This window comes from Podarcis bocagei, assembly GCF_964188305.1.
Source record: "Podarcis bocagei genome assembly, chromosome: 7".
NCBI lineage: Eukaryota > Metazoa > Chordata > Lepidosauria > Squamata > Lacertidae > Podarcis > Podarcis bocagei.
In genome coordinates this window covers 83,769,240-83,784,727 of record NC_138132.1, presented here as the reverse complement: position 1 = coordinate 83,784,727, position 15,488 = coordinate 83,769,240, and the positions used below count along the sequence as shown (strand labels likewise).

General features: G+C 50.7%; 2 protein-coding genes across 5 annotated transcripts in view; one reads left to right on the top strand and one right to left on the bottom strand.

The window, feature by feature from the left end:
* LOC308591904 (chloride channel protein ClC-Kb-like) overlaps nt 1–8,940 on the bottom strand; it is a 33,960-nt gene extending 25,020 nt beyond the window's left edge. Inside the window, exons 1-4 of one of the 4 annotated variants that reach the window (XM_081203038.1) lie at nt 8,789–8,940; nt 8,296–8,464; nt 6,511–6,734; nt 1,968–2,108 (exon numbers count right to left, since the gene is read on the bottom strand). In XM_081203038.1, the coding sequence (XP_081059164.1) occupies nt 1,968–2,108; nt 6,511–6,544 (175 nt within the window). In that variant the 5' untranslated portion in view covers nt 6,545–6,734; nt 8,296–8,464; nt 8,789–8,940. Of the gene's footprint in view, nt 1–1,967; nt 2,109–6,510; nt 6,735–8,271; nt 8,555–8,788 lie in introns of those variants that run through there. The other 3 variants (XM_081203040.1, XM_081203039.1, XM_081203041.1) reach the window with 3 other exon arrangements.
* A 325-nt stretch (nt 8,941–9,265) lies between these two features.
* Nucleotides 9,266–14,906, top strand: HSPB7 (heat shock protein family B (small) member 7). Its single transcript, XM_081203295.1, has 3 exons — nt 9,266–9,571; nt 11,788–11,924; nt 14,546–14,906. The coding sequence occupies exons 1-3, from the start codon at nt 9,493–9,495 to the stop codon at nt 14,729–14,731; spliced, it is 402 nt and encodes a 133-aa protein (XP_081059421.1). The 5' UTR covers nt 9,266–9,492; the 3' UTR covers nt 14,732–14,906.
* The last annotated feature ends 582 nt before the right edge of the window (nt 14,907–15,488 follow it).

The following is a 15,488-nucleotide window of genomic DNA, read 5'->3' as shown; positions in this document are numbered from 1 at the left end:
TGATCTTCTTGCAGTCCATGGGACTCTCAAGAGTCTCCTCCAGCACCAGAATTGAAAAGCATCAATTCTTCGGGGATCAGCCTTCTTGATGGTCCAGCTCTCACTTCCATACATCACTACTGGGAAATAGCATGGGCATAGCCAGGATTTTTGATGCGAGGGGGAAGGTAACCTCAGAGTTGTATTGGTTTTTATTTTTTTGGAGGGGGCAGCTGCGCCCATGCTACGCTCATGCTCACTAGGCCTATATTTATAAACATTGGATCAGATCATTACACACTTGGGGGTAGGGCTTTAAGATGGGACAGCGACAACAGAAACCCCCCCCCCCACAAAAAACCTCTTCCCACCCCCTTTCACCAGTGCGCGCTGGAAGTTATAAAAGTTGTGCCCCGCAGGAAGGTTAAATCTGTTGCGTCCAGAGATCTCAGATTCCTTTCTGAGCAATTTGGCACCAAATGGAACCAGCTCGGCTCTCAGTCTTGTCCCACTTGTACTTGGGGGGGGCGGGCGGGGGAGAGACGCAGGAAAAACACAAAGTCCGGGACAAAGTCTCCTCCCCATTCCCCGCCGGGCGTATTTTGGAGCTGGCCAGACGCAGGAATGACCGGCCAGGGAGCGTGTGGGTCCATAGCTAAATCCCTCTCTGGGTCACCGCGTTGGAATCCCATTCCCACCTCCTTCTCCCCCCCCCCCCCAGGCGGCCACTTCCATCGCCGTCCGGGCAGGGGCAGGGAAAGGTCTTGTTCCTGCTGCAAAACATATCTGGTGCGTTCAAGGGGTTTCTCTTGGCTGGGGCGCAGCGCCAGTTTTCGAGACCGACAGAGCTCCGCCTCCATCAGATGGGACTGTTGTTTAGGGACCAACAAGCCTTGCCTACATGAAAACAGACCGTGCATTTTCCATGACAGCGTTTTAGGCACATTGCCTCGCTTGCAAATTCGGATCATGCCCTTCTCTCTCAAAGGCAGGCAGGTTCTTCTTCTGCCTTGATTTCTCTCTCGCACTCGCTCATAAGCACTTATTGTTTAGAAAATATATATCTACCGCTTGGCTGTTAAAAACACCACAACAGCAACCTCAGTTTTGCAGAAAAGGAATAAAGCAATAAAATTACCAATAGGGAAAATAACTACCATAATTCGAAACGTTCAAAAAGTTAAAACAGCAGTGGACTGCAAACGGATTAAGACATCGGCTTTCTAATAAACATCTGGGCAGGCTTCCTTAAACAAAAATGCTCTAGCAGGTACAGCGAAGGGGCCTGCCTGATGTCAACAGTCAGGGAATTCTAGGTGCTGCCATAGAACACCAGCCTGAAAAGATCTACAGTACGTTTCCGAGCACAATTCAAAGTATAGGTGCTGACCTTGAAAGCCCTAAATGGCCTTGGCCCAGTATACCTGAAGGAGCGTCTCCACCCCCATCATCCAGCCTGGACACTGAGGTCCAGCCCCGAGGGCCTTCTGGCAGTTCCCTCACTGCAAGAAGGGAGGTTACAGGGAGCCAGGCAGAGGGCCTTCTCGGTGGTGGTGCCCACCCTGTGGAACGCCCTCCCTTCAGATGTCAAAGGAGATAAACAACTTTTTGACTTTTAGAAGACACCTGAAGGCAGCCCTGTATAGGGAAGGTTTTAATGTTTGAAGTTTTACTGTGGTTTTTATAATTTGTTGGAAGCTCCCCAGAGCGAGCGGAATTACTGTATTATTATTATTATTATTATTATTATTATTATTATTGCCATCTCCTCCATGAAGTTGTATGATCCTCTTTTCAAGCGATCTAGGTTGGTGGCGGTCACTGTTTGAAAAAGGACTTTCTCTTATCTGCCTTGATTCTTCCTGCATTCCCACCAGCAGCTGAAGGTTTTGAGGACCAGCTTGGACGCGACACAGGGAACCTGTCTCTGCATAACCACCCAGGGGATCCTCTGACTCTTATAGATCCCTCCATTCCTTTTCCCTTACCTCTGATCTTCCTCCGGGTTTTTGGCCAAGGTTTCCAACTCTGCTCCAGCATCAGAATCCGCTCTTCCTCCTCCTCCCTTCCATCCTTCCTCTTCTGCTGACCTTCTGCATCCATCTTCTGATAGGGCTGGCAAGCAACCCCTGTTGAAAATGGGGAAGGTTCCCAGCAGGTGACTACATGGTGGGGCAGGGAGGAAAGGCTGAAGACCAAATTTGCTGCCCCATTCCTCCCAACTCTGTGGGAGTTGTGATCCTTTGGGCAAGTCGGTGCAACTCTGTGGGGCTCTGTGCTGCTGAATTCACTGAGCAAGCAACTCTGGGCCCTTCCCCTAAATCCATCCTTGGCCCTCTTCCGGCTCATTCAAGCCTAGACATGGGTAAACTCAGCCCCACATTGCCATGGAATGTGCGAAGCAGGAGGGAAAGGGTGCCTCTAGGCATGCACAGAGCGCCTTTTCTCTGCACAACTGAGTTCTGAGTACTCCACTAGCACCTGGAGTTGCGGGCCACAACTTCAGTATAAAATAAAACAGGCCGATCTAGGTAGCCCCCCTGCATAATTTTAAGTGTAAACATGAAATATTCTGAAGTTCCTGAGGCTGCAATCCTGTGCACACTTTAGCTCAGAGTAAACCCTGCAAAGCAGACCTTCCTGCTTAGCATAGGGTTGGGCTGCCAAATCACTCAAAAATTCAGAAAGTCAAAGGCCCCCCCACCTCCCACAGGGTTTATTTCTAAGAGAAAATGCTAGCAATTTACATCTCCTTCTCCTCTTTCAGCCTCAAGTAGGAATTCATGGCAACGGCTGCTGTTTCTTCTTGAAAACCACCAAACGGGAAAGAATTAACCCCAACAAAACACCCTGAGCAACCCTTGTCGTTTCAGCTACGGGAGCAACCAAGAGTCTTCTCTAAAGACCCCCTTGCAGGGGGTTTTCTGCAAGAGACTCCCACAGCTCTGCCCTAGGCTGCATTACACAAGAGTAAGACCTGCTATGTTTAATGGGCTGAATCCCAGGTAAGTGCACAAGTCACAGGTGGCTGCCTGAGTTAACCCGCTACAACCCTAGAGCGTGCAAAAGACTTACCCTGCCTCCCTGGTGGAAAAGTCCTGGTGTGTCCTCTCCGGGATCTTGTCTCTCTGCACCTGCACTAGCCAGAGAACACACCTGTCTCCCTCCCTCCCCACCACACCCCTCTCTCTGACCTCTAACCATCTGCAGGTGATTTGGGACCTTGCAGAAAGTGCCCTTCAGGGATCCAGGCAGACTTGAGCTGGAAGAAACTGGCCTGGCAACAACTCAGGAGCAAGGAAAAGGGCTGCGAGGGAAGAGCAGCTTGCCTGCGCTGGGATCCAGCCCTCCTACACCACAAGGGTGTCGTCTGAGCCAGATAAGAGGGCCAGCATCTGATTTCAGTTGCAGGAGCTCATCTGCGGAGTACATGCCTGCATTCCAGTTCTCAAAAGTACGCGTCACACTCTTGCGTGACCAAAAGACAGAGCCAAGGGCAGTGGGGCTGTGTGGGCAGGGCCTTGCTGTGCCTCCGCGCTTTCCTTTCTCCTCTGTAAGCATCATAAATAAGGAGGGATGGTGGCAAGAGACTCAGTTTTATTTGTGTTTCAGTGAGAAACTGCTTCGCTGAACTTCATGATATACGGTAATTCCCCAGCCACACAACGGAAATGCATTAGTTTGGGGGAAAGGGGGCATCAGTGAAAACAACACACGAAAGCACATTGTTTGCAATGTGCATAGTTAACCTATGGAACTCCCTCCCACAGGAAGCAGTGATGGTCACTGACATGGAGGACTTTGAAAGAGGATTAGACAAATTCATGGCTGCAAGCCGCAATGGCTACGCTCTCCACTGTTGGAGGCAAAATACCCTTGAAAGTCAGTTGGTGGGCATCACAAAGGGAAGAGTGCTGCTGCTGCTCTGCTCAGGTCCTGCTTGTGGGGCTGGACTAGATGACCCTTGGGTTCCCTTCCAGCTCTACAAATCTTATGATTCTATTACTCCCTTTGGTGGGCATCTGGCTGGCCACTGCGAGGACAGAGAGAGGTGCTGGACTAGATGGGACTTGCTTTTGCCTGCTCTGGATGGGACAATACTTGTGGCCTTTAAATATGCCCCCTCATCACCAACTCTGTAACTGGGGGTGGCACTGGGGGTATGTTTGAATGATACGATACAATAATCTTTATTGTCATTGTCCCCTACAGAACAACGAAATTGAAAAAAAACCCAAAATCTACATCAGACATTCAAAAACCAAGAAGCCTGCTATCCCAGCCTGGTTAAAAGGTCAAGGGACCCCTGACCATTAGGTCCAGTCGTGGCCGCCTCTGGGGTTGCGGCACTCTTCTCGCTTTATTGGCCGAGGGAGCCGGCGTACAGCTTCCAGGTCATGTGGCCAGCATGACTAAGCTGCTTCTGGCGAACCAGAGCAGTGCACGGCAACGCCATATACCGGTACCTTCTTGCTGGAGCGGTACCTATTTATCTCCTTGCACTTTGACGTGCTTTCGAACTGCTAGGCTGGCAGGAGCTGGGACTGAGCAACGGGAGCTCACTCCGTCGCGGGGATTCAAACCGCCAACCTTCTGATCAGCAAGTCCTAGGCTCTGTGGTTTAACCCACAGCGCCACCTGCGTCCCTTATCCAGCCAGTTAGCCCCCTAAAAACTCTGATATCCCATTTTTAAAACACAATACACTCCCATAGAGACTCCTTACACTGTGTTTAAAACCAAAATTGCATTTGGATAGAAACTGTTTCTCAAGCGGCTAGTCCTAGTCTTTATAACCCTGAACCTTCTTCCAGAAGGCAGAAGCTGAAAGAGATAATTTCCGGGGTGCGCACTATCCTGCACTATCTCTGCAGCTTTCCTATAGCACCTGGAAGCATAGATTTGATCCAAGGTGGGAAGAGTGCACCCAATTATTCTCTCCGCAGTCATTACAACCCTGGACAGCATTGTTTTTCCCCTGACTGTGCAGCTCCCAAACCACACACAGACCGTAAGTTAATACACTCTCAGCAGTACAATGGTAAAATGCCATCAAAAGGTCCTTTGAGAGATTGCTTTTCTGGAGGATTCTCAGAAAATATAACCTCTGCTGTGCTCTCTTCATCAGGTCTTTGCTGTTTTCTCCCCAGGTTAGGTCATCTCTCAACTCCATTCCCAGAAATCGAAACACCGAGACCTGTTCCATGCACTTCCCCTCAATAATGGGTGAGGGGGCAGAGACGACATACCCCTGAACCACTTGTTGCAGGATTGAAAATGTCCCCATCACTCAGTGCCTCCTTGTTAAAGGCCGTGCTGGGTTGCTGAGCTGAATGGTCCCCATTGTGTACCTGGCAGAGAGGCAAGCTTATGTCTTATGTCTCTCCTCTGCCGAGAGACATAAGAACATCAGGAGAGGCAGCTGGGTCAAGCCCAGGGCCCTTGTAGTTCAGCCTGTTGCTTTCATTCTCCATGGTCAGCCAGATGCCCCCCAAGGGCAGTCTGCAAGCAGGACCGGACTGCAAGAGAGCAGCTCCCCCAAGTCTCCTGGAAATGGGGCAGGGAGAGAGAGAGGCCGCAGGCAGAAAAAACCATCCCTTTTAACTGGAAAATGTGAGCCCCATCTTTTCTCAAGCATTGGGGAGCAGTGGCGTAGCGTGGGTTGTCAGCACCTGGGGCAAGGCAAGTAATTTGCGCCCCCTAACCGGGTAGGGGCAGAGAGCTGCGAGTGCGAGCGCCCCCCCCCCAGATGTTGCGCCTGGTGCAGCCGGGCCCCCCCTGCACCCCCCACGCTACGCCACTGTTGGGGAGAACTGTGTCAGATAGCACAGCAGCGCCCACACTTTGGAACTCCCTGCCTATTGATGTCAGGTGCCTTCAAAGTGGTTTTTATTTTTGGTGCCCGCTTAAAAACCCTCACCATTTTTGTTTCGACAGATACCCAGACTGTTGACATGGTTTTAATTAGTTGGTTTAAATTTTTCCGACGTTTTAAATAGCCGCTGATAATTTGCTTTTATTTTTGCAAATCAAAGAGTATATATGTTTTATGAAAGAAAATACAGGGGGACAGCCTAGGAGCCAACTACTAGGGGCCAAGGTACCATCGCCCCCCCAATAAAATCTTTGAGGGGACTGCCCCCCCCCAAGTTGATGTGTATTGCCATTCAAATGGTGTGCGTGTGTGAGATTGATTGTGTGGGGGTTTGTTGTTTGGGGTACATTCAATTGTAAGATAAAACATATGCGAAGGGACTTGACAGGAAGTAAAAACTGAAGAAAAGATTTTGTAAGATAAAAGGGGGAAAATATTTATTTTCATTATTATTTTTTGTGTGCGGGTGGGTGTTTTGTATGAAATGTTTGAGAGGAAATAAGACGGTAAATAAGAAAGAACAAACAAAATATCGATGCATGTCATTTTTATTTCTCAGTAATATTTTGTGGTAGTATGGTGGTAATGTTTTTTGTAACATAAAATCATTCAATAAAAATTCTATATATTTTTAAAAAAAGATTATGAGGGACTTACCTGCCCTCCCCCAATGTTTTATTCCAGTTGGCATCCCTGGGGGGCAGGGCCAGTTTGCCTCCGCACCCAAATATGCCCCCACTAGGTAACGCGTGAATGATTTCTGTGCCTCCGCGCCACCCGAAGGAGGAGCCCGCCGGCTCCGGGCTTAAGGGCGAGCGTTCCCCAGCGGGTCTCCTGCGGGAAGCAGCGGAGGGCGATCGGCGTGACATTGGCAGGCGTCCCTGGCAAGAGCGCGCCAGCAAAGGGTGACTCAGGCTTGAGCCGGGACGGTGACCAAGCAAGCCGGATTTAGCTCTGCTCCAGCCCCTTCTCCTCCTCCTCCTCCGAGCCGCCTGCCTCATCTCACCCCCTCCCAGCGCGCAACCGAGGCACATTCCGGGCGGCCGGGTGCGCGGAAGCGCCCCGGGGTGGAATTGGCCCGGGATCCCTCGGAGCGAGCTGGGAAAGGGAACCTTAAATGGGCGAAGGATGCAAGATGGGGGGGGGGGTCTGGCACTGCCTCCCCCAATGCTCACGGCGTCCCCTTTCATCCCCCCACCCACCCCGGGCTGCAAGGCAGGCAGGAGTTGTACAGGTGAGGCTTTGCGCATCGCTGCTTCTCCTGTCGGATTCCAGCCTGAGCCTCGCAACTGTTTGGGAATAGCTTCTTTCAGGACGCAAGATGCAAATCAAACAGGTTTCCTTTGGGCTTGTTTGAAGGGGGTCATGCTTGATTTAGCTGTCCCTCCCCCCTTACTGAGGGATGTGGGTGGTGCTGTGGTCTGAACCACAGAGCCTCTTGGGCTTGCTGATCAGAAGGTCGGCGGTTCGAATCCCCGCGACGGGGTGAGCTCCCGTTGCTCAGTCCCTGCTCCTGCCAACCTAGCAGTTCGAAAGCAAGCCCAAAAGTGCAAGTAGATAAATAGGTACTGCTCCGGCGGGAAGGTAAACGGCGTTTCCGTGCACTGCTCTGGTTTCACCAGAAGCGGCTTAGTCCTGCTGGCCACATGACCCGGAAAAACTGTCTGCGGACAAATGTCAGCTCCCTCGGCCTGTAAAGCGAGATGAGTGCCACAACCCCAGAGTCGTCTGTGACCAGACTTAACTATCAGGTGGTCCTTTAGCTTTTTTTTACTCCCCTTACTGACCTATGGTCAGGGCCATCTTACTCCTAGGCTCTAGGGGTGCGGGGCACCCGGGCACTGGGCTCTCAGCGGCACCAGGCCGAGAGTCCAGGGCCTGAGAGTTGAGTCCGGGGAAGAGCCAGCCCGTCAGTCAGAGCACCACGAGTTTGGGGCAACCAAGCCAGCGAGTCGCTGAGGCAGTCGGTCAACTCCGCTCTCCTGCGCACCTGGAACTGGGCAACCTGGGGGGGGGGGTTTGCCGAGCGCATCTTTGCACCCTGGCGCCCCATACGCTTAAGACAGCCCTGGCTATGGTATATATAATATATACATTTTTCTGTTGGACGACGCCAAGTCAAGCAAAAGCAGTAGGCACAAACTAGTCGCAATGGCTAGGCCTTAACTGGAGCCAGTAAATGTTTATGAATCCTATTGCAGGGAACAGCAAAAATGGAGAATTGTTGTTGTGCTCAGGGCCCTGTTTAGGAAGAGGATCAGGTTGGCCAATGTCAAGGCAGGATGCTGCTCCTTTATTTATTTATTAAAATATTTGTATATTGCTGTATCGTAAATATATCTATCTATCTATCAAAGCAGTTTACAGCAGTAAAAATATAAACCATATTAAAAAGTTTTAAAAAGGACATCAACGAACCATTTTGGAAGGATGTCTTCTTACCTGACGGAATAGGAGGAATTTAAACGTTGGCACAGAAGGCAAGTCCTGCTGAATCTCCAGTGGCGGAGAGTTCCATCAGCCGGGCTGACGTTTCTCATAATCGTCAAGTGAGCCTTGCCAATTCCAGGAATGACCAGCGACACTTCTGTCAGTGACTCACATGACCGAGCTAGGATATGACAAGGAATTGGTCGATTTCAGTTTGCCAGATCCAGATCTACTGTGTCCACTTCTGGAGACCACCACACCAAACTAAAAGGTGTGCAGAGGAGGGTGACCAAGATGATAAAGGAGATTCCGACTAAACATAAGGAAGACATTTCTGACAGCAAGAGCTGTTCGACACCCTTGGGAGGTGGTGGACTCTCCTTCCTTGGAAATTTAAAGGCAGAGGTTGGATGGCCGACTGTCAGGGATTCTTTAGCTGAGATTCCTGCACTGCAGGGGGTTGGACTAGATGACCCTTCGGGTCCCCTTTCATCTCTACAATTACATGATTTTGTGGTCGGTTGTCTGTGGGGCTCTCCCGACGTCCTGTCCCCAAGGCCTTGATCTGCCAGCCCAGATCCCAGTGTTTCTCTCTGCTCCAGCTCAGAGAATCGTTCTTTTAGGATCTGCTTTTGTTGCCTCCTGTCCTACCAACTCACCCTCCCCGCACCACCCCAATCCCTTGCCAGCCTCACATGCCCACTCATGCGCCTTTTTTTGGAAGGCAGGGCTAATCGCTGGGGGGAGCTGTTATTATCCAGGCCGGCAGGAATGCTAGCCATGACGCTGCCTCTCCTCCCCATCTCCCCAACCTTGTTTGTTTGGAGCCCGTGTCCCCCCCCCCCCCGAATCCACCGGGGAAACTTTCCAGTAGGATGGTTGGAGGGAGTGATGATGCTAGAGTGCCTAAATTTAGAGACTTTGACAAGAGGCCTGGAAGTCGGCCCAGAGGCTCGGAGCGCCTTTATATGCGCTGCAGCTGTGGCTGAAGTCCCTCACGAGCACCCAAGAGTGACTCAGAGCAGAGCAGAAAGGGCTGAACAGGGAAGGGAGTTGCTCTCTCTCATTGCCCACCTGACTTGGGTGCCTCCAGACGCCTTGGGCAGCTTGAATTAGGGGGCCTCCTTTTCTTTCTCCCGGATAAGCCCTTTGAAGAGGTCGAAGCCACTGTTGGGGGCGCAGCTCTTTCCTCAAGCAAGGCTCACTGCCATGGAGAAGGCGCACGGGATATTCGGCGACAATTTTGGGGGCTTCCTGAGGCCACGCAGCGAGCCCCTGGGCTTCTCAGGCAAGGCGGCTGTGGGAACGGGGCATGTGTGTTTGTGTGTGTGTGTGCCTGGGTGTGATCCTGTCCACACCATACCTTTAAAGTGCATGGCTTCCCTCAAAGCAGCCTGGGAACTGTAGTTTGTTGAGGGCAGCACTGTGGTGGGTCAACTACATTTCCTGGGATTCTTTGGGAGGGGAGACAAGACTGTGTAAAGTGGTGTAAAGGTGATCTGAAGGGGGATGTGGCTTCTAAGGCAAATTTGCTCCCACGTTTTCACGTCTTGAACCGCAACAGAGCCAACCAAAAATATATTAGGAGATACGGCACTAAAATGCTGGCGATTTTCTGCAGTGACTTTATTTATAAAAATAATTTGCAAACTAATGTGGAGCACTGAACTTCCAAAGGGGTAAATGATAAACTGGAAGGATCCAAAGATGCAGATCATTCTATCCTTAACCCAATTGGACCTTCAGGCAGTGGCGTAGCGTGGGTTGTCAGCACCCGGGGCAAGGCAAGTAATTTGCGCCCCCTAACCCGTGGATTTGCGCCCCCTAACCCGTGGATTTGCGTCCCCTAACCCCCAGATGTTGCGCCCGGTGCGGCCGGCCCCCCCTGCACCCCCCACGCTACGCCACTGCCTTCAGGTTGGACGGGGCTCCCTAGGACAGAAGGAGCTATTTTGTGAAGTCTCTCAGACTGTTTCCTTCTCCCTCCGCCTCTGAGGAGCTTCCCAAGGTCTCAGGCAGAGGTCATTTGGCTGCATAGGACCACAGGAAGCTGCATTCGGCTGAGTCCAGCCACTGTTCCATCCTGTTCAGTATCAACTCCTTCCCAGCCCTGCTTGGAAATGCCGCCATGGGAAACTGAAACTGGGGCGTTCTGCAGGCAAAGCTCTAACCACTGAGCAACCACTGCCCTTCCCTTATTCAGACAGGAACAGGCCTGAAACAATACTGGGAGGGAGGGAGGGCAGCTGGGGTAGACATCTGCTGATTTTCTTACTGATGCTCCACTCTGGGGCTCTTTTCTGTGGCCCAAGGAGGTGTGATAGGATCTGGCACTCTGGACCTGGTCAGTGCAGTGTAGTGGATCAGGCCAAAGGGACCCCATCTATGTAGCCCAGCCTCCTGTCCTTAGAGTAGCTGACCAGAGGCCCCTGCCCCATGGGAAACCAGAGCATCTCGACCTCTGGCTGTGAGTGCAGAGCATTGCCAATGTGAACGGTGACCATGATTCACTTTGTTGTCCTCCAGAATTTGTCCAGTTCTCTTTTAAAGCCATCCAAATTGTTCGGCATCGCTGCCTCCTGTGGGAGGGAGTTCCACAGTTTAACTGTTGTCACTTGGTTTCCTTTTCTCTGTCCTGAATCCTCTAAACTTTTATTTTAATCTTGTTTTTTAAATTGTGTTTTAATCAACTTGTTTTTATTACTGGTTGTTAGCCACCCTGAGCCCAGTCTTGGCTGGGGAGGGCGGGGTATAAATATAAATAAATAAATAAATAAATAAATAAATAAATAAATAAATAGGTTCTCTCACTTCTCTCACTTCCAGCTCCAGTATTCGGAGAGCTAGGGAGGACACCTGTCTCTCTGTCCGCTTTCTCCAGTATCAGCAGCAGGAGGCCCCATTAGCTAAAGTGGTGCTTCAGGTTAAGAACAGTTTCAGGTTAAGAACGGACCTCCGGAATGAATTAAGTACAATTAAGTACACACACAAACAAATTTTTATTAGTTTTTAACATATTAATTAAAATTCATACAACAGAACTTCTCATCTTATACAATATATTTTTTTTTGGACTTCCGTCAACACCTCTGAGGATTTTCCGTTCTTATCACTTATTATGCATTTCTTAATTTCATATTACCTTTAATTATCTTTAACTAATAATTCTCCTCATTATCTTTTTTGCAATATTTCAAATAATTCGCCATACCAAACTTCTCGCAAACCTACCAGCGTAATCTGTTCATCACAATCACTTTTCAAATAATCCATAAATTTACTCCAGTCTTCTGAGAATCTCTGGTCCCGAAGGTTTCGAATCCTTCCTGTTAGTTTATCTAATTCTGCATAGTCCATCAATTTCATCCTCCGTTCTTCTTTCTTCGGTAATTCTTCTCGCTTCCAGTTTTGGGCCAAGGCTCTGAACCCTTCCGTGGCCCCGGGAACAGATCCTTGTGCCGAGGGATCTGGGGTTCACGTTGACCTTGTCCCTCTTTTTCACAGCGGGCCGTGCTGGAGGGATGGGGAACATCAAAACCTTGGGGGACACGTACCAGTTTGCAGTGGACGTCAGCGACTTCTCTCCCGAAGACATCATCATCACCACATCGAAAAACCAAATTGAAGTCCACGCAGAGAAGGTGAGAGACCCCTCCGAGTCCTCCCCCTCCTCTTAGATATGGCAGGAAATAGCTTTTAAGGGAGCTCTGGACTACAACTCCCATGAGCCTCAGCGGTGCGGTGCTGGGGCTGATGGAAACTGTGGTCCAAAGGATCTGTGGAAGGAAGGGTGGACCACAGAGTCCCCTCCAGACCAACTGTTCCGCCTTCTTAGGGCAAAATCTATTCCCAAAAAGCCTCTGAGTTTGGGGCTGGGGGACACACCGTAACTTTAATGCACATAGGTAAAGGTAAAGAGACCCGTGACCATTAGGTCCAGTCATGGCCGACTCTGGGGTTGCGGCACTCATCTCGCTTTAGTGGCCGAGGGAGCCGGCGTTTGTCCGCAGACAGCTTCCGGGTCATGTGGCCAGTATGACTAAGCCGCTTCTGGCGAACCAAAGCAGCGCACGGAAATGCCGTTTACCTTCCCGCTGGAGCGGTACCTATTTATCTACTTGCGCTTTGACGTGCTTTCGAACTGCTAGGTTGGCAGGAGCAGGGACCAAGCAATGGGAGCTCACCCCATCGCGGGGATTCAAACCACTGACCTTCTGATTGGCAAGTCCTAGGCTCTGTGGTTTAACCTACAGCACCACCTGAGTCCCTTTTTTAAAGAGCATAGCTTCCCCCAAAGGATTAAGGGAACTGTAGTTGGGAATTAAGAGGGTACTGCAGGGTAAGTCCAGCAGCCTGCTCTCACAGTGGCCAATCAGAAACCTGAGGGGCAAACTATGGTTCCCAGAATTCTTAGGGGAAGCCGGGTGCTTAAAAGTGCTTTCAGCCCGAAATGAGATGGGGTTAAGCAGTGCCCTTTTTGCAGAGGTGCTGGATGTTGCTGGCATAAGAAAGGGCACCCAGGAAGCTGCCAGGGAGTGGGGGAGGGGGGCTCCTCCTGGACTTTCTCTCCCTGTCTGCCTGGCATCCTTCCCCAGTGACAAATCCTCTCTGCCTATGGTGGGGACACAGTGCTCTCTCCTGCTGCCACTCCTCCGGGGCGGGAACGCAATGTTCCAGACAGTAGGCATGGTGACAGAAGCACTGAACCATCTCCCTCGCTCTCTGGATGCCTTGAAAATCCTGGAGGGATTTTGGGAGGAAGACATGAGCTTTGCGGGCCAGGAAATGGGCGCACCTGTTCTGGTTTGGGGTCCCCAGGGGGTCTGACGGGGGAAGGGGCGACTTGGAGAGCTTGGCGTTGGGCAGTGAGGCTGTGGAAGCAGGATGAGTTGGCCCCATTGTACAGACCAGGCAACTGAGGCAGGGAGGTGTGGTTTCTATCAGGGACACCCACATACCACAAGGATCGCAGTGTAGCAAGAGCTGAAAACTGGACAGCTGCGTATACGTCATGCATTTAAAAACACATGACTTTCCTGCAAAGAATCCCGAGAACTGTAGTTCACCCAATACAGATCACCCTTAGCAAACTACAGTTCCCAGGATTTTTTTATTTTATTTTTTTGGAGGGGGGAGTCAGGCAATGAAACTCCTGGAGTTCAGTTAGTCACATCCCTTAATGTCAATGGGCTTACTCTGAGTAAGGCTAGCAATGTATACCACTCAGTGTCTCCCTTCCAGGTCCAGATTGGCTGAGCTTCCGCAAGGAGGCTGCACCCCCTGCCCTCTGCCCATGCTCTAGAGCCCACCCCCATCCCCCACTAGGGAGACTCCTTGCCCTCCCATATACACCACTGCAACCCATCTCTGTGGTCATGGCCCTAAACTGATTGACTGAACTATTTATAGGCACATGGACTGAACTATTTATAGGCAGCTCATGGATGCTTTAGCCGAGATTCCTGCGTGGCTGGGGGTTGGACTAGATGACCCCGGGGGTCCCTTCCAACTCTATGATTCCATAAAAATACAGGAAGGTGGTATACAACCACCCAAAAAATCACAGCAAAATAAATGAAAGCATCAATAAATGCTGGTTGGTAGAAATCAGTGACAAAGTCCAGAGGAGGGCAACCAAAATGGTCAAAGGCCTGGAAACGATGCCTTATGAGGAACGGCTAAGGGAGCTGGGCATGTTTAGCCTGGAGAAGAGGAGGTTAAGGGGTGATATGATAGCCATGTTCAAATATATAAAAGGATGTCACATAGAGGAGGGAGAAAGGTTGTTTTCTGCTGCTCCAGAGAAGCGGACACGGAGCAATGGATCCAAACTACAAGAAAGAAGATTCCACCTAAACATTAGGAAGAACTTCCTGACAGTAAGAGCTGTTTGACAGTGGAATTTGCTGCCAAGGAGTGTGGTGGAGTCTCCTACTTTGGAGGTCTTTAAGCAGAGGCTTGACAACCATATGTCAGGAGTGCTCTGATGGTGTTTCCTGCTTGGCAGGGGGTTGGACTCGATGGCCCTTGTGGTCTCTTCCAACTCCATGATTCTATGATTCTATGAAAGTCCTGCCTGAGCAGTAACACGTTTTTCGGGAGACATCTAAAAGACAGCAGTGACGATTCCTGTGGCAGGGAGTTCCACAGGGCCTGCTGTGCTAAAGGCTGACCCATCCTCAGAGGGAAAAGGGAGGCAGACTAACCATCCCCAGTCCAGGCCCCTGCTGACTCCTCTCTCCTCTCTCTTTGCCCCGCTCAGCTGGCAGCGGACGGGACCATCATGAACACCTTCACCCACAAATGCCAGCTGCCTGAGGATGTGGACCCCACTTCCGTCACTTCTGCCCTGGGCGGGGACGGCTCCCTGACCATCAAGGCTCAAAAACGCCCCGGCAAGCACATCGAGCACGTCCAACAGACCTTCCGGACTGAAATCAAAATCTGAACATCCCCCATAGCCCCACAGCAACTGGGGGACGGCCTGGGGGTGAGGGGGGGGGTTGGTTGGTTTTGAAAGGTGAGCGAAGGGGTTGGGCTCACCACTCCCCCCCCTTTGGCCGTTCTCCTTTGTATATAATAGATTGCCTTTGGTTTGTTATAAATTATTGGGGATACCGGTAGCTGGTGTGACATCTGCTTTTTCTCTTGTGGGCGACTGTTTCTTTTCAGAGAATTTTTTTCCCCTAAGGGAAGGAGGGTCATCACGTTCGTCTCTGCATGTGTGGGAATCCTAGGGTAGAGTTCTGGTTGCTTCGCCTCAAAGAGGATATTGCTGTAGCATTCAGGGTTTTTATAGTTTAAGGAAAAGGCCAAGTAAAAAGGGGACATGCTAAAAGTCTACAAAATTATGCACGGCACGGGGAAAGCTGGATAGGGAGTACTTTTTCTCCCTCTCTCATAACATTAGAACCCGTGGTCATCCAGCAAAGCTGGATGTTGGGAGATTCAGGACAGATAAGAGAAAGCAGGATTGAACGGTGGAACTCACCGCCACAAGATGTAGCGACGGTCGCCAACATGGATGGATTTAAAAAGGGGATTAGAAAATCCGTGGAGGGAAAGGGCTGTAGTAGCTCAATGGCAGGGAACCTGCTGGGCATGCAGAAGGCTCCAGATTCAATCCCTGGCAGCAACTCCCGGCAAGGCTGGGAGAGAGTCCCGCTGCCAAGTCAGTGCAGACACCACTGAGCTAGATCAGTGAG

Coding starts and splice junctions, on each gene's coding strand:
- HSPB7 (XM_081203295.1), top strand. CDS start 9,493: ATGGAGAAGGCGCACGGGATATTCGGCGACAATTTTGGGGGCTTCCTG. Junction 9,572..11,787: donor CGAGCCCCTGGGCTTCTCAG/GCAAGGCGGCTG, acceptor TCTTTTTCACAG/CGGGCCGTGCTGGAGGGATG. Junction 11,925..14,545: donor TTGAAGTCCACGCAGAGAAG/GTGAGAGACCCC, acceptor TGCCCCGCTCAG/CTGGCAGCGGACGGGACCAT.